The 21,722-nt window shown below is 48.8% G+C and overlaps 1 protein-coding gene across 1 annotated transcript in view; it reads right to left on the reverse strand.

The window, feature by feature from the left end:
• Window positions 1–2,815: 2,815 nt before the first annotated feature.
• The window catches only part of LOC103598340 (tryptophan--tRNA ligase, cytoplasmic), a 37,299-nt gene continuing 18,392 nt past the window's right edge, over window positions 2,816–21,722 (reverse strand). The window contains exons 5-9 of the mRNA XM_008582337.1: window positions 16,362–16,462; window positions 13,910–14,022; window positions 13,334–13,507; window positions 4,613–4,753; window positions 2,816–3,422 (exon numbers count right to left, since the gene is read on the reverse strand). Of these exons, the coding sequence (XP_008580559.1) occupies window positions 3,264–3,422; window positions 4,613–4,753; window positions 13,334–13,507; window positions 13,910–14,022; window positions 16,362–16,462 (688 nt within the window). The 3' untranslated portion in view covers window positions 2,816–3,263. The remainder of the gene's footprint in view (window positions 3,423–4,612; window positions 4,754–13,333; window positions 13,508–13,909; window positions 14,023–16,361; window positions 16,463–21,722) is intronic.

The raw sequence follows: 21,722 nt of genomic DNA on the forward strand, positions 1-21,722 counted from the left end.
AAGTGTCTTTGCAGGAAGGGCCCTGGTACTCACTCCCTTTACAACCTCTTGGTGGTGAGGACCAGTCCCTTCTTTAAAAATGGGTACATGAAAGATGTGGGAAAAGGGGCTAGCCTGGAATTGTATAACTTGGGCAAGAGCTGGGTCTTCTCATTAAATGCTGCCTTCACAAAGTCTGGGTTGTGCTTGAAATTTCAAATGGGAGCTGAAGTGTGGCCCCCCCAAGGGCTCCCAGCGCCACGAACTGACCAGAGAATCATGGGCTTGGGGGGAAGGGCTGACAACCATTCCGCCCCCGCTCCTCCCTCCCCCAACACCCTGGAGAGTGACCTCTGTCCAATGCTGCAGGCCTGGGCTGGCAGCCAGAGGCAGGCCTGCTTCTCCTCCCAAGTGCTGTCCTGCCACCGCCCCTCCCACGTCGTCGCCCACTCAGCCCTCCAGCTGTTCTGCATGGTCTTCAAGCACCGTCCCCTCAGGGGCAGGCTTAGCCGGTCTCTGCCCTCTCTGCAGACAGGGTACTGCTGGGCAGCGAGGCTGCACTGGGCTAGCCCCCATGTCTGTCTGACCAGTGGACACGATCATCTGGAACAAAGCTGCTGTTCCAGGGAATTCCCCACACCACGGGGTGCTGATTACTGAACTCATACCTCCCCTCGAACACCTGTGGAGCTACCACACCTGTCCATTCTAGACTAGACAAGCCCATTCCTCTCAGGGATCTTCAAGAAACCATGGTTTTTAGCACTATGTGGTGGGGGTGACCAGCAGTGGCATTGGTGAGTCACCTGACCATCAGATGCAGGGTACTCCTCCCAAGGCATGAGGCACCACTGCTCTCTTGGAGGTCCCAAGAGGTTAAGGGACTTGCCCAAAGCCACACAGCTCGCCCCTCCCTGGGCCGAGGGCTGCCAGCAGATGCTCTGGCTGGGTGGACAATGACAGTGGCAGCTCCCTGGGGACTTCACACATCGCCCCTCATCTTATCCGCGGGTGCAATAGAGCTACGAGAAGTCCCACTCACTGCCTGGGGCAATATGGCTAGTGAGCTGTGCCATTTCTGTGGGTGGCTCACCCTCGCTGGCCACAGGCAGCCAGGAGAGCAAGACTGAGGCCTGGCAAGGCAACGGGAGGGGCTCAGCGCAGTGGGACTTGAGGCTGGAAGAGCCCTAGATGAGGTCATGCTGCACGCCAGAACCCAAGTGGGGACTTGAACCCAGGCCTCCAGCCTCTGGTGAGGGGACCTCAGTTCTTGCATTTGTAAAATGGTTCTTCTGTGTGTGTGGAGACAGCCATACTAGTCAGGACAGACCTATTCTGTCACAAAGTCACCATGTGGCCTTGGACAAGTCATGTTCCCCTCTCCCAAGCCTGTTTCTCGCTGTGTGTGTGGAGACAGCCATACTAGTCAGGACAGACCTATTTTGTCACAAAGTCACCATGTGGCCTTGGACAAGTCATGTTCCCCTCTCCCAAGCCTGTTTCTCCACTTGCAAAATGAGAGAACCCAAAGTTGCATATGGCTGGGCCTCTGCCCTGGCTCCCAGTTCATGCTCCCTGTCAATACACAACAGCACCTCTGAGCACCAAAGCTAGCTACCTCCTCCAAAAAATGAGGACAGCAACTGCTTACATCCTCCACCAGGCTACTGAAAATATCAAATGAGGTGTGACAAAGCCAGCCCCAGGATGCTTCCCAGCAGGAGCGATGCCCAACCCGAGCCAGTTCCTGGAAGTCTGCATCTCAGCCCTACGGGGTTTCCAGTGTGAGTTTTCATCCCCAAGTACAGCCCCACCAGACTCGAGGGCCATCCATGGAAGGGCGAGGCGAGGGGCCGCAGTTCTTGGCAGCAGGTACAGCACAGCCCTGGGTCTGCACTTATGCCTTTGCCCCCTCCTCAGATCTCCCAGACAGAGCACAGCAACACAGACAGGGGCTAAGGAAGTTTATTTATGCTAAAGGGTGACACTGGCGCAGAGCACCCAGGAGTAGACCCTGAGCCTTTGGAAAGGGCATATACTTCAACCAATGGCTTTCCCTGAGATATGGCTTCTGCTTTCCCCAGACTAGCATGGTGAGTGATCACATGTGGCTGGCCCACAGACACACTGTCAAGGGCTTAAGGGTTGCACCAAGCTTTTCTTTCTAGCTACGTCTACCCACCCAGGGACATGGCCAGTGCACTGCTCTGTGCCGACTTCTACTTCAGTCCAGTGTCAAAACAAGCATCTGCAAAGGCAACAGACTCTCCTCAGCATCTTACACAATCAGAGGTAAAGCAACCACTGGTTTCCGCAGGATGGAGTGTCTAAGATCATTTGGTAGAAAAATAACTAGTAAGTTAAGGGAAATGAGCATGATTTCTGGAGTGGAATACATGCATGGTAAGTGAACTAGAGAGTTTCACTCACAAGATCCAACTTAATAAGAACTGTCCAATATTCAATGTTAAAAGCAGCTTTAAAGTGACTTGTTAGTCAAATGTGGAGCAAAGCTTTTAGCCATCAATTTTTTTTTTTTTTTTGGCGTGGGCTAATATTGTTCCCATTAAAATTTCCCACATCAATTTTTCAAAACATTTTTGAGTTTTACAATAATGACATTTTAATTCCATATATACATACATAGAATACATATTTTATTTATTTATTTATTTTTTTCCTTTTGTCTTTTTTACTGACCGGCAACGGGATCGCAACCCTCGGTGTCACGCCCGCACCGGGGACCGGCAACGGGATCGCAACCCTCGGTGTTGCGCCCGCACCGCGCTCAACCAGTGAGCGGGAACCGGTCTCCACATGGGATCCGAACCCTCGGCGGGAGCGCCGCTGCACTCCCAAGCGGCGCACTCTCCAGTGCGCCACCGGGCCGGCCCAGAATACATATTTTAATAGAACAGGTTTTGAGAGTATCTTTGGAACCCTAGGCTGCTTTCAAATGGACAGTCCTCTGTGGACCAGAACTGGCTGGCCTATGGACTTCCGACCAGAAGCTCCACATCCTTGGGGCTGCTTTGTGGGAGAGTCTCACAGCTGGACTTCTCTAACTGACCATGCAATGTTAGCCAACACCCAATCACCCTGTGGTGTTTTGCCAACAAGAGACAGAAATGATAAATGAATGGGAAGAAACAGTATCGATAACACATTTACAGACAGGCCTGGTAATTACCACATGACAGAAGCCTACAGTTAGTGGCGATGTGATTGGGCTGGGATTACCGATAAATTATGTCTCTTTATAAGCATATATAAAATAACTGTTACTAAAAGCTGAAGGACAACTTCCGGGGCGTCATGAACTCTTTCACGATCTCATCAGTGACCTCCTTGCGCCGGGCCTGGTGCTCGGCGATCAAGGGCTGCAGAACCTCTATGAGCACTTTCTTGAGCTCGCCTGTGAGCATGGCTCCACTGGTGTAGTCCTGCCCGGGAGAAGACAGAGCATGTGAGGGATGGCTCCGGATGCAGAGCTGCTCCAACCTGCTCTTAGCACACACTGCTCACACAGAGCTACTGCTGTGGTAACCATAACAATAACCTGTATCTTGAACTACACTTTTCTTACAATGGACCCATGGGGAGTACAATCCCCACCACCCGGATACTGAGACCTTTTATTCCAAGCATACTAAGCAAACACCTGTTCCGGTCAGCCTCATCAGCTTCTAAGAACTCTGCTGTTTTTTTTTCTTCTTCTGATTGTGTAAGTAATACACACTCCTTAAACAAACTTAATAAAGTACCCATACCACAAAGCAGCAGCAAGGTAAAGAAAAAAATCACCTGCAATTCCAAAACCAGAAGTTGATGACCACTGTCAACATATTGGCATATTTTCTGAGATTTTTTTCCCCTGTGTATTTTATTTAAATATAGTTGACCTCTCAATGCATTTTTGGTTTGGTATCCTTATTTCACTCTCTTAGGCATATTTTCCTGTGTCACTAAAACTCTTTTAAAATAGTTCAAGACTGCATAATGATCCGTCCCGTTACAATTCTTTTCTTCCCCTGAGGTCTAGAGACAGACTGCAAAAATTCTTATTTAGAGTCTCCTCTGTCATAGAGTCTGTTCTGAACTTTTTGCTATTATTGTTTTCAAGCTTTTGCTGTTATCATTTAAAACTTTGTGTGGAAAGCTTTTTCTTGTTCAGGATTATTTCCTTGGAAAAGATTCCAAGAATTGGGAAAGCTGAGGCAAAGGATATAACATTTTGGGGCCCTCGGTACCTGTGGCCACGCTGTTGGCTGTGAGGCTATGCCGCTGGCACACTCCCGTGGGTGAGCCTCACAGCACCTAGTTTATGAGCTCTGAGCACACGGTCCACGGTAGCACAAACAGCCCTGCTAATGCTGGAGGGGAATGGCTTTAACCCTGATGCTATTTCTCTGATGACGAGTAAGACGAAACCATTTTCTGTGGCTACTGGATAAACAGCAGTTTGTCAGCCATCTGTTCACGTGTGAGGTTTCTTGGCACATGGTTCGAACATGCAGCAACCCCACACTCAGTTTTTACCTTGATTCAGGTGAATGCCTGCTCCTAAGGCCCAGCTCTGTGGAAGCTCCCACCAGCCTGCAGGCCCTGCTGCCCTTGGGACCTCCCACCTCACCTTCCTGATCTGCTCGAGCTTGTCATCGTCCTCAAGGAAGAAGGTCAGGTACATGAAAGACACGTCCACGTCGCAGTTGCCCCCGAGCTGCCTGTGCTCTTCAATGGTGTCTTTCCCTCCGGAGAATGCGTGCTTGTTGACCTGTCCCAACAAGAGGACGCAGAAATGCTAGTCCTGCCTGTCCTGTGACTGGACATGGCCGGGAGACAATGTGGGGAAAGTCAGCCCAGGAACCGCTTTCTGTCTCATCAGATTCTGGCCCAGAGGAAGGCCAAGGCTCACAGGTGACAGGAGGGCCCCCCCAACTCTTCTTTCCTGCCAAGACTGGGGACCGGCTATAGGGGGGCTAACTGCAGAAAAGGGAGAGAGAAGGGAGGGCAGATTAGTTTTGAACCCCCAGTCCCCAGAGACACAGCAGAATCGAGCCAGGAAAACCAAAGCACTAACTGGGCTGAAATTTGAGGGAAGTGTCCTAAAGTATTCTCAAGTGATGAGCTTTAGAAAAAGGATGAGCTAAAGTCATCTTAAGAGTAAAGGAGATGAGTGGGACAGGTAGCCGCTCTCGGGACAGGTGGTACTGTGTTAATGGGGAGCAGAAAGCAGCACAGCCCACTGCCAATGAGGCTCCTGCCTCGTCCACTGCAGACACGAGAACCAGGCACAGGACAGGCCGCAGAGGGGAAGCAGACCCAGGCAGAGTGAGCAGGCAGAGAGGGCCTGCAGGCAGGTTTCTACTTAAGACAGGCCAAGTTCCAGTAGCTGGAGAAAAACTCAGAATTAGACAAAATGGGTTTAGGAATCATTGAAGATAATCTTGGAGAAATTAGGGCCAAGAAGTGAAAGAAATAAAAGCCAGGAAGGATAGACAAAATTCCTTCACCATTTTTTTTGGTGGCTGGCTGGTATGGTCTTCAACATTCTTTCAACGAGTATTTGAGAAACCTACCACACACTAATGGCATGCAGATCTTCTTTTCAAATGGGGAAAATGGGGGTAGAGTCAATAAATTCTAAGTTGATATGTTTAGTAAGTCTCCCCAGAATTCCAGAGCAGATTTCTAACTGGATAATTTAGGATCATCTGGAAGCAGCAGATGAATGTTTGGGGCCAAGATCAGAATAAATGAGGAGCCAAAAGGAAACCATCTTGGGCCGAGCCCGTGGCGCACTCGGGAGAGTGTGGCGCTGGGCTCCTGCCGCGGGTTCGGATCCTATATAGGGATGGCCGGTGCGCTCACTGGCTGAGCGCAGTGCGGCCGGTCTCAAAAAAAAAAAAAAAAAAAAAAAAAAAAGGAACCCATCTTCATTTTGGTGGGGCATTGCTAAGTGGCTGGTCAGGGAAAGCCAAACTTGCTGGAGATGCCTGGGCAAGGCCTTGCACTAGGGGGAGCTGGTGCAATCTGGCTGGCCTGTGGGTGGGCCCGGGGGGGCTGAAAAAATAAAGATAACAGGTGAAACGTTCATCTTACCTTTACTTAAAAAAAAAAAAACTTATAAAATAAAAAAAAGTTGGGCCGGCCCGGTGGCACACTGGATAGTGTGCCGCTTGGGAAGCGCTGTGGCGCTCCCGCCCGAGGGTTCGGATCCCACATACAGACTGGTTCCCGCTCACTGGCTGAGCGAGGCGTAAAGCTTGTGTTGCGAATAAAGATAACAGGTGAAACGTTCATCTTACCTTTATTTAAAAAAAAAAAAATTTATAAAATAAAAAAAAGTTAATTCATGAGAAGTATAAAAACTATGGAAGATACCAACTAAACAGGAAGAAGAAAAAACCACCTAGCACTGAATTCTCCTGGGGTCTAAGAGGTTAATTCATGAGAAGTATAAAAACTATGGAAAATACCAACTAAACAGGAAGAAGAAAAAACCACCTAGCACTGAATTCTCCTGGGGTCTAAGAGCCCTTGGGGCAGGTGCTGTGACACAGATGGAGTCACTGGTTGTGGCCTGGCCCAGCCCTCCTTGCTAGCCCTCCCTAGGGGTGAAGGTACAGTCAGGAAGAAGGTCTGGGAACAGTCTCCCAAGCTCCAAGGGCAGTTTAAAAAGGTATCAAAGGCCCTCTGTATGAGAGGTAAACCAGGAGCCCCATATTGCTCTTCCTGGGCAAGTCCCTCATCCAACAGGGAAACACAGCAGATGTGCCATACACAGTGGCTGTTAGGCTCATTAGAAACATTTTATCCTCAACTACCCAGTGACCTCTGTACTGCTTTCTCCATCTTACAGGAGAAGAAAATGAGGTCCAGAGTGTCCAGAGCCTGCTTTATGTGGCAGGCAGTGGCGGGGCCAAGCACACCGGGCTTCCAGGTGGAGCTAAAGACCAGCAAGTAGCCTACGTCTGCCTCATGTGGGACCTGTCTGGTCCTCAGTGATGCTGGGGAACAGTTCATAAGGCCTGACTTACAGGAAACCAACAGAAAAATGGGTTTGGGTTAAGGTGGACAGCAGTCTCGGTGGTGGGGCCCAGAATGTTGCTACCAGTATCTAAAATGATGGAAGTGGGTGAGATGCGCCCACACCAGAGTGACTCTGTGTAATGGGAGATAATGCCAAGTGGGAGGTCTGGGCTGAGGGGCAGGGACTTGATTCAATAACCAACCTCTCAGAGCCAGTAAGCTGTGGGGAACCAGTCCAATGGGGTGGTTGAGCTGGCCTGAAGGAGTGCCTGACCCAGGACTGCCCAGAGGGCCCTAGGACCTCTGACCCTGGTGTCCGAGGCCATCTCTGGGAGGGGGCACTAAAGGGGCCTCTGACCAGAAGTGATGAGTAGGGGCCAGGCTGGCAACCTGTATCACCATGTATGTCCCAAGAAGGGGCGATTCCACGTTTAGAAGTGTTGCCTGTGGAAGGTTTTGACTAGTTCTGTGGGCTCTGACAGAGTCCACATGATAGCGCAGGAGAGGCACCTTTTAGCTTATTCTGCACTGTCCAACTACTCACTTTTTGAACTAAAATCTTAAATTTGGGCAGCATGCTACAGTTTACAAACACTCTTTATATGTGACCTCATGTCAGCCCCACCTCGAGTCTGTGCAGCCAGCATAACTATTCTCACTTCACAGAAGACACCTGCACAGCCACAGTCACTCACAGATCACAGCAGGTAAGTAGCAGGGCCTTGTAGGATAATGTGAAATATATTTGGTCTTTGTTCCTGAAACAGAGGCCCTAAATCCCTTGTAATTTTCTGAGTTATAAGGGTGATGGGGGGCTAGCCCAGTTAGCTTAGTTGTTTAGAGCTCAGTGTTATAACACCAAGGTCAAGGGTTCAGATCCCCATACCATCCAGCTACCAAAAAACAAACAAACAAAAATCAAGATCATAAAGGTGACAGGAGCATCTTTTGTTATAGAATTTGTTTCTGGCATAAAGTTCCTAAAATTCTTGGAATTTCCTAAGTGATAGGAACATCTTTTCTTTAGGTCAAAAGCCCTTTCTGATTTACCTGAGTTTATGCTAATGAGGTGACTTCAGGTGAGGCCCCTAGATAGCCTCAGGATGAGGCCGGTCACCAGAAGGATCAAGTGATTAGAGGGGTCTGAACTTTCAGTCCCACCCACCAACCTCCAGGATAGCGGGAGAGGGGTGCTGTAGACTAAGCTCTATAAATACTCTTGAGCAAGATTTGATAAGCTTCCAGGTTGCTGAACATGTGGAGGTGCTGGAAGACTGGCGTGCCCAGAGAGAGCATGGAAACTCCATGCCCCCCCACCCCCATACCTTCCCTATCCACCTCTTCATCTGGCATTCATCAGTATCCTTTGAAACATCCTTTATAATAAACCAGCAAACATAAGTTAGTGTCTCCCTGAGTTCTGTGAGCCATCCTAGCAAATTGAACCCAAGGAGGGGGCTGTGGGAACCCCAGTCTGTAACCAGTTGACCAGAAGTACAGGGGGCCTGGACTTGCAACTGGCATCTGAAGTGGGGGCATTCTTATGGGAGTGGGCCCTCAACCTGTGGGATCTGACACTATCTCCAGGTAGACAGCGTCAGAATTGAATTTAATTATAGGATACCCAGTTAGTGTCTGCTGGAGAATTGCTTGCTTGCTGTGGGGAACCCCCCCCCCCCCCCCCATGTGGTCATAGAAGTGCTCTGTGTAGAGAGCAGAGGGGAAAAAATGTTTTTCCTTGTCATCTTACAGGCCCTGACAACCAGGGGCTCCTGACCCTAGGCCTAAGCAGTGGTGGACTTGGGTTCTGATCCTGGCCCCACTGATATTCAGTTGTGTGGACACAGGGAAGCTGCCTGATCTCTCTGAGCCTTGATTTCCTCACCCACAAAATGGACCCTGCCTGTCTATGTGGTTGTTAGGATTCAGTTAGATCCCACAGGTGAACATGTGGCAGGTGTTCACGCAGCAAAGCCAGCCGTATCACCGTTTCTGTTGTTATTTTTGTGAGGAGGCTGGAGCATATGCTCCCTCTCTAGCATGGAGATTCTGATTCTGGAGCTGAAAGATGGCATGGGGACTTAGAACAAGGGCCTGGCCTGCCCCATGGGCCAGTAGTGACCCTGGCGATCCTCTGCAGGCCCATGAGGTTCCTGACCTCAGTCAGCCCTCGGGGTCTTTGCTGGTCCCTAAGTGAATAAAAAATGCCCCAGAGCCATAGATAACCTTTTCAAAACACTTCTGAAAACCAAAATGGAACAGATGACTGCACTCCTCCTCTGCACTCCCTGCTCAGCCAGAAGTGAAAGGGAAAGAAAAGTCCCGATTACTCCAGCCTCCAACTGAGGGAGGGAGAGTTGGCTGAGGTCATTTCCTAGAAGAAGGTTTTGATATGAAGCATTTCCTTAGTCAACCAGAACCTGCTTGAGATTTTCCAGAGGGGTCAGGGGCCTGGCAGTGACTCGGATGGTTGCATTACACACTTCAAGTACAGTTCCCAGTAATCTTGCTGCAATCTTCCAACCCACAAACATACACTTGGTTCCAAAGAAAATGTCAGCAGCTTTGTGTAACAGTGAAGGGATTATACATACAGTGCCAGTTCAGTACAGAGCAACAGAACTGGGGCCTTGGAGAATATGGAAGCTCAAACTAATTTCTGTTTCTAGTTTCTCTGGTGACTTGAAAATATTTACAGAGGGCCTGCTGCATGCAGTAGTGCTCCTGGGGCCAGACAGGACAATCCTGTTGAAGGACATTTATCCAATGAGATAAATGTCTGTCTCTCAATGAGAATATTTTCTGGGAGAAGATCAGCCCCTAAGTCTCCCCTGGTAATAACGCTCCTGGGCTGGGAGAGAAGTGCTGCTTTCTTTTTATTTTTTTATTTTTATTTTGTCTTTTTGTCTTTTTTCCGTGTCCGGCAATGGATCGCAACCCTCAGTGTTGCCCCCGTACCGGACCGGGGACCGGCAACGGGATCGCAAGCCTCGGCGTTGCTCCCGTGCCTCGCTCAGCCAGTGAGCGGGAACCGGTCTGTATGTGGGATCCGAACCCTCGGACGGGAGCGCCGCCGCGCTTCCCAAGCGGCGCACTATCCAGTGCGCCACCGGGCCGGCCCATAAACGCAGTTTTTACTTTTGAGTGAGGTGCTGATAACACCAAGGTCAAGGGTTTGCATCCTTATACCGGCCAGCCACCCCAAAACAAAATAAAACAAACAAAAAAACCACAAAAAATATTGTTTTTGTAAATATGATGTTTGCAAATCCTTTACAATTTTAAGTATGTTCAGAGAATTTACTGTTAAGAGTTATCTGAAGTGCTGCTTTCTGTGGTGGAAACTTGGTCAAGTGGATGACCCTCTCTGAGCCTCATCTCTCTCATCTTTAAAAGAAATAGCACCACTAGCTCCCAGTGAGATTTAAAAATGAGAGAACTGAAATAAGGCACCTGGTCCAGTGCCTGGAACATAGCAGGTGCTCAGAAATATACAAAAATCTTTTCTATTGTTTAATAACATCCACATTAATTGTAATTTTAAGAAAATTGCCATGACTTTGCTTCCAGGACAGAGTGTTGGTAAGAAAAGCAGAAAAGAAAAATTCAGAATTTTACTCAAATGGAAGGACACAAAAAAATTCACCTGAAATGTGGAAACAGGGACAGGCTGCCTGGAGTTGTGTAGGAAGCAAAGTTGGTGATCATGGAATTCAGCATGGCTATGTTGGCCGATGTGATGGTGTGTGTGTGTGTCTGTGTGTGTATGCAAGTGTGCACGAGTTTGCAAAAATCCCCTCTTCCTCCCTTTCACCCCGCTTGTTTCTGCTTGTATTGGCTGCTCTCTGCTTGGGGCACTGCTCACCTTGGTCTTGATCTGCTTGGCTGTGTCGGTGAGGAAGATGGAGGAATTGGGGTCGCTGGCACTCATTTTGGTCTGGGCACCCTGCAGGGCAGGAAAGAAGGTCGAGTGCAGCAGGGCTGGCTTAGGATAGCCAATCCTAGGGGCGACGTCCCTCGTCATCCTAAAGTAAGGATCCTGTGGGGGGAGAGCAGTCTGATGAGGACAGCTGGAGCAATAGCCCAGTGAACAAACCCCAAGAGCATCTTACAGGAGACTCTCTGCTTCCACTGTAAAGAACTCAGCTCCCTCCTCCCCGAATGCTTTCAACACCTCCTTTTGCCCTGAAGATNTATGGGAGTGGGCCCTCAACCTGTGGGATCTGACACTATCTCCAGGTAGACAGCGTCAGAATTGAATTTAATTATAGGATACCCAGTTAGTGTCTGCTGGAGAATTGCTTGCTTGCTGTGGGGGACCCCCCCCCCCCCCACGACATGTGGTCATAGAAGTGCTCTGTGTAGAGAGCAGAGGGGAAAAAATGTTTTTCCTTGTCATCTTACAGGCCCTGACAACCAGGGGCTCCTGACCGTAGGCCTAAGCAGTGGTGGACTTGGGTTCTGATCCTGGCCCCACTGATATTCAGTTGTGTGGACACAGGGAAGCTGCCTGATCTCTCTGAGCCTTGATTTCCTCACCCACAAAATGGACCCTGCCTGTCTATGTGGTTGTTAGGATTCAGTTAGATCCCACAGGTGAACATGTGGCAGGTGTTCACGCAGCAAAGCCAGCCGTATCACCGTTTCTGTTGTTATTTTTGTGAGGAGGCTGGAGCATATGCTCCCTCTCTAGCATGGAGATTCTGATTCTGGAGCTGAAAGATGGCATGGGGACTTAGAACAAGGGCCTGGCCTGCCCCATGGGCCAGTAGTGACCCTGGCGATCCTCTGCAGGCCCATGAGGTTCCTGACCTCAGTCAGCCCTCGGGGTCTTTGCTGGTCCCTAAGTGAATAAAAAATGCCCCAGAGCCATAGATAACCTTTTCAAAACACTTCTGAAAACCAAAATGGAACAGATGACTGCACTCCTCCTCTGCACTCCCTGCTCAGCCAGAAGTGAAAGGGAAAGAAAAGTCCCGATTACTCCAGCCTCCAACTGAGGGAGGGAGAGTTGGCTGAGGTCATTTCCTAGAAGAAGGTTTTGATATGAAGCATTTCCTTAGTCAACCAGAACCTGCTTGAGATTTTCCAGAGGGGTCAGGGGCCTGGCAGTGACTCGGATGGTTGCATTACACACTTCAAGTACAGTTCCCAGTAATCTTGCTGCAATCTTCCAACCCACAAACATACACTTGGTTCCAAAGAAAATGTCAGCAGCTTTGTGTAACAGTGAAGGGATTATACATACAGTGCCAGTTCAGTACAGAGCAACAGAACTGGGGCCTTGGAGAATATGGAAGCTCAAACTAATTTCTGTTTCTAGTTTCTCTGGTGACTTGAAAATATTTACAGAGGGCCTGCTGCATGCAGTAGTGCTCCTGGGGCCAGACAGGACAATCCTGTTGAAGGACATTTATCCAATGAGATAAATGTCTGTCTCTCAATGAGAATATTTTCTGGGAGAAGATCAGCCCCTAAGTCTCCCCTGGTAATAACGCTCCTGGGCTGGGAGAGAAGTGCTGCTTTCTTTTTATTTTTTTATTTTTATTTTGTCTTTTTGTCTTTTTTCCGTGTCCGGCAATGGATCGCAACCCTCAGTGTTGCCCCCGTACCGGACCGGGGACCGGCAACGGGATCGCAAGCCTCGGCGTTGCTCCCGTGCCTCGCTCAGCCAGTGAGCGGGAACTGGTCTGTATGTGGGATCCGAACCCTCGGACGGGAGCGCCGGCGCGCTTCCCAAGCGGCGCACTATCCAGTGCGCCACCGGGCCGGCCCAGAAGTGCTGCTTTCTGTGGTGGAAACTTGGTCAAGTGGATGACCCTCTCTGAGCCTCATCTCTCTCATCTTTAAAAGAAATAGCACCACTAGCTCCCAGTGAGATTTAAAAATGAGAGAACTGAAATAAGGCACCTGGTCCAGTGCCTGGAACATAGCAGGTGCTCAGAAATATACAAAAATCTTTTCTATTGTTTAATAACATCCACATTAATTGTAATTTTAAGAAAATTGCCATGACTTTGCTTCCAGGACAGAGTGTTGGTAAGAAAAGCAGAAAAGAAAAATTCAGAATTTTACTCAAATGGAAGGACACAAAAAAATTCACCTGAAATGTGGAAACAGGGACAGGCTGCCTGGAGTTGTGTAGGAAGCAAAGTTGGTGATCATGGAATTCAGCATGGCTATGTTGGCCGATGTGATGGTGTGTGTGTGTGTCTGTGTGTGTATGCAAGTGTGCACGAGTTTGCAAAAATCCCCTCTTCCTCCCTTTCACCCCGCTTGTTTCTGCTTGTATTGGCTGCTCTCTGCTTGGGGCACTGCTCACCTTGGTCTTGATCTGCTTGGCTGTGTCGGTGAGGAAGATGGAGGAATTGGGGTCGCTGGCACTCATTTTGGTCTGGGCACCCTGCAGGGCAGGAAAGAAGGTCGAGTGCAGCAGGGCTGGCTTAGGATAGCCAATCCTAGGGGCGACGTCCCTCGTCATCCTAAAGTAAGGATCCTGTGGGGGGAGAGCAGTCTGATGAGGACAGCTGGAGCAATAGCCCAGTGAACAAACCCCAAGAGCATCTTACAGGAGACTCTCTGCTTCCACTGTAAAGAACTCAGCTCCCTCCTCCCCGAATGCTTTCAACACCTCCTTTTGCCCTGAAGATAATGAGGAACCTGCTTTTTTTTTTTTTTTTTTTTTTTTTTTGACCGGGAAGGGGATCACAACCCTCGGCACAGTGTTGTCTGCACCACGCTCAGCCAGTGAGCGCACCAGCCATCCCTATACAGGATCTGAACCCGCGGCCTCAGCGCTACCAGTGCTGCACTCTCCCGAGTGAGCCACGGGGCCGGCCCAATGAGGAACCTGCTTTTGAGGCCCCGGACTTACAGACCCCTAGCTCTGCCTTCTGACCTGATCAATGGCACACGGGATAAGGCACTGGATGTCCGTCCTGCCCTGGAAGATCTGCGGGAATGAGTTGCTGAAGGAGGGAGCAGCCTGGATGGCAGGAAAACTGATCTTCCCTGAAAGCGAGAAACAAGACTTTTTACACTTGAGACCAATTCCTGTTCTAGTTAATTAACCCCATTAAAGGAACAAAATACATTTTCTCCCCATTATAAATCTGAAAAATAGAGAAAATCAAAAAGAAGAAAAAAATCTATAATCCCAATCTGTAGGTCTCTTTTCACTCATTTTCTCTATTTTACTCTATGCATTTTAGTTGTGATGATAGCATATTTAACATTTTTCTTGCCTTTTTCACTTTGTAACATTCACCTGTGTCGTTAATTAAACACACTCTATCCTGTCAATGTATCATGTATTATTTAACCATTCTCTAACTACTGGCATTTAGTTTGTTCTCCATCTTTAATTATCATAAATTATGATGAACATTTTGGTATCTAAAACAGTGTTCAGTATTCTGGATGTTGTTGCTGTTATTTGCTTAGACCTACAGAAGTGGAAGCCAGCCCCCCTAGCTGCAGCACCTGGGCACTTGGGTGAGCTTGGGCATTGGCAGACCCTGTGGCTGGCCCAGGCGTGCTCTAGCTCTTAGTGAGAATGCGTGGCTGTGGCTGCAGCTCCAGCACTGCAGGGTGAGTTATCGGGTGCTGCTCTCTTTCCCCTCAAGTCCTCTCTGTGATGCTCTCTTCTAGCTGGCATTTGCTATCCACTTCAGAAACAGAAATTCCACTTCCAGGGTTCTTGTCTCTCTCTGGAGAGACCAGGCAGGCAGCTGCCATCGCCACCAGCACCACTGTCAAAAGCACAACGCAGTGCTGGCCATTCCCTGGGTGGAAGTGCCAGGCTCTATGCTCACGGCCTTCCATGAGCTCATCTGTTTCTCACAACTCTGTGGAGGAAGGAAGTCCCACCATCACCCCATTTCACAGATGTGCACACTCAGGCACAGATCCTTTACCTGGCTTGCCAAAGCTGGTACACAGCAATTAAGCAGCTGAGCCAGGATTCCAACCTGGGTCTCTGGGAAGCAAAGTGTGTGCAGCTATTCATCATGGGATGCTGACTCCTCAATTGCTCAATGCAGCCTTCACTGTGCTATGATCCCATTAGATGCCAGGATTCCAAGGATAAGAATCCCATTCAAAAGTACAGGGTCTATGTCCTAATTGTCAAGAACAAATCTGACTGAAACATCGAAGAAAAGGGTTTTGCTTACGTGAAAAACCTTCCAATAAAGGCCCTCTGTGTTATTTCTGTCTGGACTTATCCCTGCAGGTCCCTCACTGACAGGCCCCTGGAATATGCTCCCTCCAAGCACAGCAAACTCTCCCCAGAGAGTCCTGAAAGTATATCCTGGGGAGCTGTCTTGGCTGGTAGCTTTGATGGAAGGCCTACTAAATCTGGAGCTGCTCCCCAAAAATAAAATGGAGAAAGGGATCAGAAGGCCCAGCTGCAAGTCTCAAGGTGCTAAAAGTCTACAAAGCCAATGCACCTGAAAGACGTACAGAAATATACAGAGAGGGACTCAAGTGAGTGCACACAGCAGGCCAGCAATGTGCACATCAGCTGGGGGCATAGCCCCAGAAGGAGAGCAAGGGAAGGGTGGGGAAGGCTCCACAGGGTCTCCAGCCAGACCCCTCATCTCACAAGGCCCACAGAGACAAAGGCTTGCAGGCTGCTGTGAAAGGGAGCAGCAGACAGCTGTCCTCCTGCATCACTCTGGGCATGGTACCCAAGGCTACCCCACATTGACTTGGGTCTCACCAGAGGTGTAGAAACTCCATTCATTCTTACATTTTTCTCTCTTTCTTATAAACCTTAAAAAAGATGACTGAGGAGAGGGACAGGTTTTTTATCCTGAAGTATAGCTTCATACAGCCCATAAAAGTCGCTCAATGCACTATAGCTCTTGTTCCAGGGAAAACCCACACCTGGATGTCCTATTTAAAGAGACAATTGCAGGCTGGCCTGTTAGCTCAGCTGGTTACAGTGTGGTGTTATAAAACCAAAGTCAAGGGTTTGTTTCCTGTATGGGTCAGCCTCCAAAAAAAAAAAAAAGAGGAAATTGCAAGTGCTAGCATCTCAGAAGTACTCTAACTCAGGCTACTGTGAGACTCCGAAAAACAGCTGTCTTGTCCTGAACTCTGCTTGCTTTTTTTTTTTGGCAGCTGGCCAGTGCTAGGATCTGAACCCTTGACCTTGGAGTTATAACATCTCCTTTTTACTCCTGTCCCTTTGTTTTGTTTTGTTTTGGCGGCTGGCCAGTTTGAACCTGTGACCTTGGTGTTACAAGGCTGTGCTCTAGCCCATTGAGCTAACCGGCCAGTTCTAACATCTGTTCCTTTTTCATGGGGGCTAGGAGGGGGTCCACAGGCAGCAATGGGCTCCTTACCAATGCAGTCACTATCGGTGAAGCCGAAAATGCCTTTCACTTGGTTGAAGGTAACATGCTTCTGAATCTTTACCACATTCTTGTAGAAGCCTGGGCTCATCCTGCAAAGATAAGCAGAACCAAACCCAAAACTCGAGGGTGGCCTTCCAATGAGGGCAAAGTAGGAGCTGTTAAAACTGGATGCCAATGAGGTATGGTGTGGGCTAGACACCAGGCCACAGATGCAGGCTGGGGACATCGTGGTCACATGTGAGCACTAGGAAGGTGCAGAAACTATCTGTAGGAAAGATACCTGCAGCAGGCAAAGCAGACACACATTTAACTGCAGAGATGACCAGGAAAGGTGAAAACCTGTGTGAAACTAACACGAAGCAAACATGCAAATGAGACAAGAACACAACCAAGTTCAAAGACTCAGTGGCTAACATGACATACTTAAATTCTCTTAGGGTCGATGGTTCAGTGTGCTGAGGAGCTCAGTTTGGGAGCCCCAGGGAACTTTTCTGTTGACTGCTGTGGGAAAATATATGCTTCTTGTTGCAGGATGGAGTGTATGGATATAAACCGATGGGCCCAGGAAGGAGAAGGGTTAGTCTCAGAGCACCTGGTCCTTTCAGCATCTAGCCCCTGCTCCCCTTCCACTGTGGAGCAGCCCTGCCCCTGCTCCAGCAACAGAGCTGGGCCACAGCAGCTGCTTCGAGCAACCCAACTCTCTCTTCTGGATGGTGAGGGGTATGGATATGAGTCCTGGATCTGTGGCAGCTGTTCTGCTATCAGAAGCAACTAGGTTGAAGATGAAGCAAATGCAGAGAGAACACAGAACCTAGAGCAGTTTCCTACACTGCATTGTCTGGCTACTATATTCACCAGCTTTTTTTTCCAGGCCCTACCATGTGTCAGGCCCTATAAGGATGGAGAGGGAAGAAGTGGGTAGGTTAATGTTTATCAGTGTTTGTATTATACAGCAGGAACTGTGCTAGGTGCCAGGTACTGCCTAACTCTCCTTTGAAGTGGTAGCATCGCCTCCACTTTACAGATGAACACTGAGGCTCAGAGAAGTAAATGTCATGGTCACAGGCATAGTGAGTACAGGCTCCTCTGTCATCAGTCTCCTCTGACATCAAATCCTGTGCTTTTCTCACCACATCTCACAGCTTTTGGAGAGTTTAGACTTTTGGCATGGGATAGAGAACTACTGAGTGTCTTTGGGCAAGTGGAAGAGGATGTCAGGAGTGCGAGTGCACTGGCTGTGTGGGCTGGGGTCAGCTTGGGGCCAGAGGCCTGTAAAGGAAAAGGCCACAGCACCAAGGTCTCTTGGGGTTTGAACAGTGTCAGAATGGGAGGGACTGTCGTGGCTCTGGGCAGGGTGGGAAGTGCTTGGAAGAGAAAGAACACACTGGGAGTACCGGTACAACTGTAGTCCTTCCGGCATCTGTGTCACCCTGTCAGCATAATGAAAACAACACAGAGCATGAGCAACAATTGCCTGGAAAGACAAGCACTTGTCTTCCTGCTGAGACAAGAACTGCTGCATGTAGGAATGGGTCTCCTGGGAATGGCTGCTCACACCTGGCAAGAACCACCAGCTGTGTGCCCCCCAGGGAGACGCCACAGCAAAGACTGCACGCATCCTTGGGGTTGAGGCAATGGTGATCCTAACTGCCAGGGCAAACTGGCCTTCCATCTGGGGTCATGCTGCACAATAGGGGCCCCACAAGCAGGAAAGCCTCCAATTTTCCCAAACTGTGACAGGACTCCAGCTCTGTGGTGTTTGAATATTATTTCTGAGTTGGACCACTTTGACCTTCCTTAGAAGACTGGCCACTTGATGGCTGTAAACTGCTCACGCTGTGCAGGCTGCAGGATGAATGGAGATGCTGCACTATGAGCATGAGCAGTCCTCCCTGTCCTCCCTCAAGGACATCTGTCCCCTGGGCACAGCTGGGACAGACCCACCACACAGCAGTGCCGATGTCAGTGCCTGTACATAGGTACTTCTTGTGGTGACAATGAACACACCCACCTGATCTTATTCCATAAGTGATGGCTGAATGACCAGTTCCCCCAGGAGAGTACCTGCCCTTCACACTCAGGAGGGTTTAAAGTTGGAAGAGATTTTAGATCACAACATTTACTGAGTGCTCCCCAGGGGCCAGGCATTGCTCGAAGCACTTCGTACACAGAAACTCACGAACTCCTCATAAATCTCTACAGCACAGGCACTATGACCTCCTACCGCTCTTTATTCTCTATCTTCCTCCTCTGTCCTCCTAACACTTATTACTGTCTAATTATCACCATAGGACTCATTATCATCTGATTAATTACCTGTTAATTAACTCTCCCTCTACATAGTTGTTGGGATAATTGTTTTGTTCCCTGCTGTAGCCCCAGTACCAGTCTGGTGTATAGAACATGCTCAATAAATATCTGTAGAACAAATGAGCTGAGCTGAGAAAGCAGGCAGAGTGAGTTACTGCACGTGCCTAAGTCACACCATAGGTGGCCGTAAGGATCTGAACCCAGGCAGCGCAGCCTCAGCCTCTCTGCTATGCTGCCTCCCGCTAGCACTAAACTCACCTACTTCACAGGAAAATGGAGGCTCAGAGATTTAAGGACTTACCCAAGGGAACAAGCCTGAGCAGGGGCAGAGCTGGGTCTGGAACACAAGTTTTCAGACTCCCAAGTCAGTGACTTCACATCCCTCATGGCTCCTGGCAAGAAGCCTCTCTGGGCCCACACACGGGGTCCACAAAGGTGCAGGGGAGACCCACACTGTTCTTCTCCCACAAAGGCCTAGCTACTTCCCTCTCACCCAAAGAGAAGGTGAAGGCTGGCTTTGTTGTACATTTCTAGTTCCTAAGGACCAGGTTATAACACCAAGGTCCCTGCACTGGCCAGCCTCCACAAAAAAAACCACACACACAAAAAAAACCCAACAAAAAAGGACCAAACAGCTAGACAGAACTTTGTTATGTCAAAGATACAGATTTTAAGTTAAATTCAAGTAAGAGAAGTAAAATGCTCAAATGTTTAAAAGAAATTCTTAAAGGAAGTAATATGTTAAAAAACAGGATTTAACCTTTAAAACGTTTCTCCTAACTTTTGGTTCAACATAAAATGCCTTTCTGAGATATTACAGACCTGTTTGTTTGGTTGACATATTGTCTGATTTTCATCTTTACACCATGTTTGTAAAGAAAAAGGAAGTTTTTGTAGAAGATGGCCAGGAGATGAAACTGCAATCACCAAAGAGATGTCCCCACAAACCCCACTTTCTGAGTGTGCTGTAAGTAGGGCTGTTCACGGGGTGGTATTTTTACATAGACTGTTCACAAGTTCATCTGCCCCTTCCCCCAAGTGCTCACCTCCAGAGTCATCTTCATGGACTTAGTATAGGGCATTTGTTTCTGTCTCACCCCCAACATTCAAGTTCAGTGAGGCAGGGACTTGGCTCCTGTATTCTCAGGGCCCAGGGGGGCACCTGACACAAAGAGCACAAATAGCGGAACTATGTGTTTTACCCATCTAGTGGGGGAAGGGCCACATTGCACCAGAAGTGGCAGAGGTGAGGCCCAGGGTGCGGGGGGACCAGAGAAGAACATCTAAGTATGGCTGCAGGAGGGGAGAGCTCCTGGGAAAAGGCGATGCTTAATGGTGCATTTGGAGGACAGGGTAGGAATGGGCCAAGCCAGGGGTGGTAGGGTCAGGGGAGGCGACAGTAATTCTGGGAAGAGCAGAGCATGTACGAAGGTGAAGGATGTGGGTGGAGCTGCAAGTTGTTTTGTTTAGTTGGAGGTGACAGTAATGCTGGAGAGGAACACAGGGGCTAAATCACAAAAGGACTCGTGTGCCACCTGAACAGTGAGAACTTGCCTTGTCATCTGGTGATGGGGAATTGGGAAATGCACGTGAGCGGGAAACGAGATCAGATCTGCATTCTAGGAAGAGCACTAGCTGGTGGGGGATGCAGTGGGGTGGGGAGAGGCTGCACAAATGGGTAGCAGTTGCTGTGCAATGTCAGCAGTGCTGCCTGGTGGTAAAAGGAGGGGCTGGATCCATGGCATGTCTACGCTGAGGTCCAAGCAGTTGGATCAGATCATTTCAATGAATGGGGTGAGAGCAGTGAAATAAAGTGCCAAGTACATTTCGATAACAATAACATCTGTGTTCTCATCTAATCTCACTTCGTGGAGAAGACTTGCTACGACACACAGCCACTACGGAGGTGCCAGGACGTGAACCCAGCTCTATGTTCCTTCCTTCAAAGACACCACAGTACCTCCATGCTCACACGGCAGAATCGAGAGAGGTGATTTAGAAAAAATCTAATGGTTTAATTTAGCAGAGTTAAGTTGAAAAAGAGAGCAAACGAACAAAAATCTAATGGGTAAAATTAGAAAATTAATTATTTTAGGCCGACCCCGTGGCTCATTCAGGAGAGTGCAGCGCTCCCGCTGCGGGTTCGGATCCTATATAGGGATGGCTGGTGCGCTCACTGGCTGAGCACGGTGCGGGCGACACCAAGCCAAGGGTTGTGATCCCCTTACTGGTCACAAAAAAGAAAAAAAAAAGAAAATTAATTATTTTACTAGCTAGTAGAAAGACCAGATTTCATGCCAGGACATTAGTTGCTTTCAATGGATATAAAGCTACTATTCTGCTTTATGGGCTTATAAGGGGAACAGTCTGGGGAAATGGTAACAAGCAAGCTCCTTTGTGCTTACTGCTTACATAGCCCCTGTGGTGTTTCATCACACTTCCCATTGGCCTGTAACTGATGATGAGATAACACGTGAGGGCCCCTGTGCCCAGAGACGGGAGATGTACTCAATGTTGTAGCAAGGTGGATCTCAACTCACCAAATCAACTCTTGGGAACTGCCAGTGCCTTAAAGGGAGTACCATGTCTTAGATGTTCAAGAAATATTTGTTGAGCTAAACACATTCTTCTTGTGATGGGTGACCAAAGTCATCTTTCTATTTTTTTTTTTTTTTAAAGATGACCGGTAAGGGGATCTTAACCCTTGACTTGGTGTTGTCAGCACCACGCTCAGCCAGTGAGTGAACCGGCCATCCGTATATGGGATCCGAACCCGTGGCCTTGGTGTTATCAGCACCACACTCTCCCGAGTGAGCCACGGGCTGGCCCCCTATTTTTTTTTGGCAGCTGGTCAGTACATTATGGGGATCCAAACCCTGACCTTGGTGTTATCAGCACCCCACTCTCCAAAGTGAGCTAACTGGCCAGCCATGAAGTCTTATTTTTTTTTTTTTCCTTTTTGTCTCTTTTTTTCGTGACCGGCAACGGATTGCAACCCTCAGTGTCGCGCCCGTACCGGACCGGGACCGACAACGGGAT

The sequence above is a fragment of the Galeopterus variegatus genome, unplaced genomic scaffold, assembly GCF_000696425.1.
Source record: "Galeopterus variegatus unplaced genomic scaffold, G_variegatus-3.0.2 Scaffold2574, whole genome shotgun sequence".
Taxonomy (NCBI): Eukaryota; Metazoa; Chordata; class Mammalia; order Dermoptera; family Cynocephalidae; genus Galeopterus; species Galeopterus variegatus.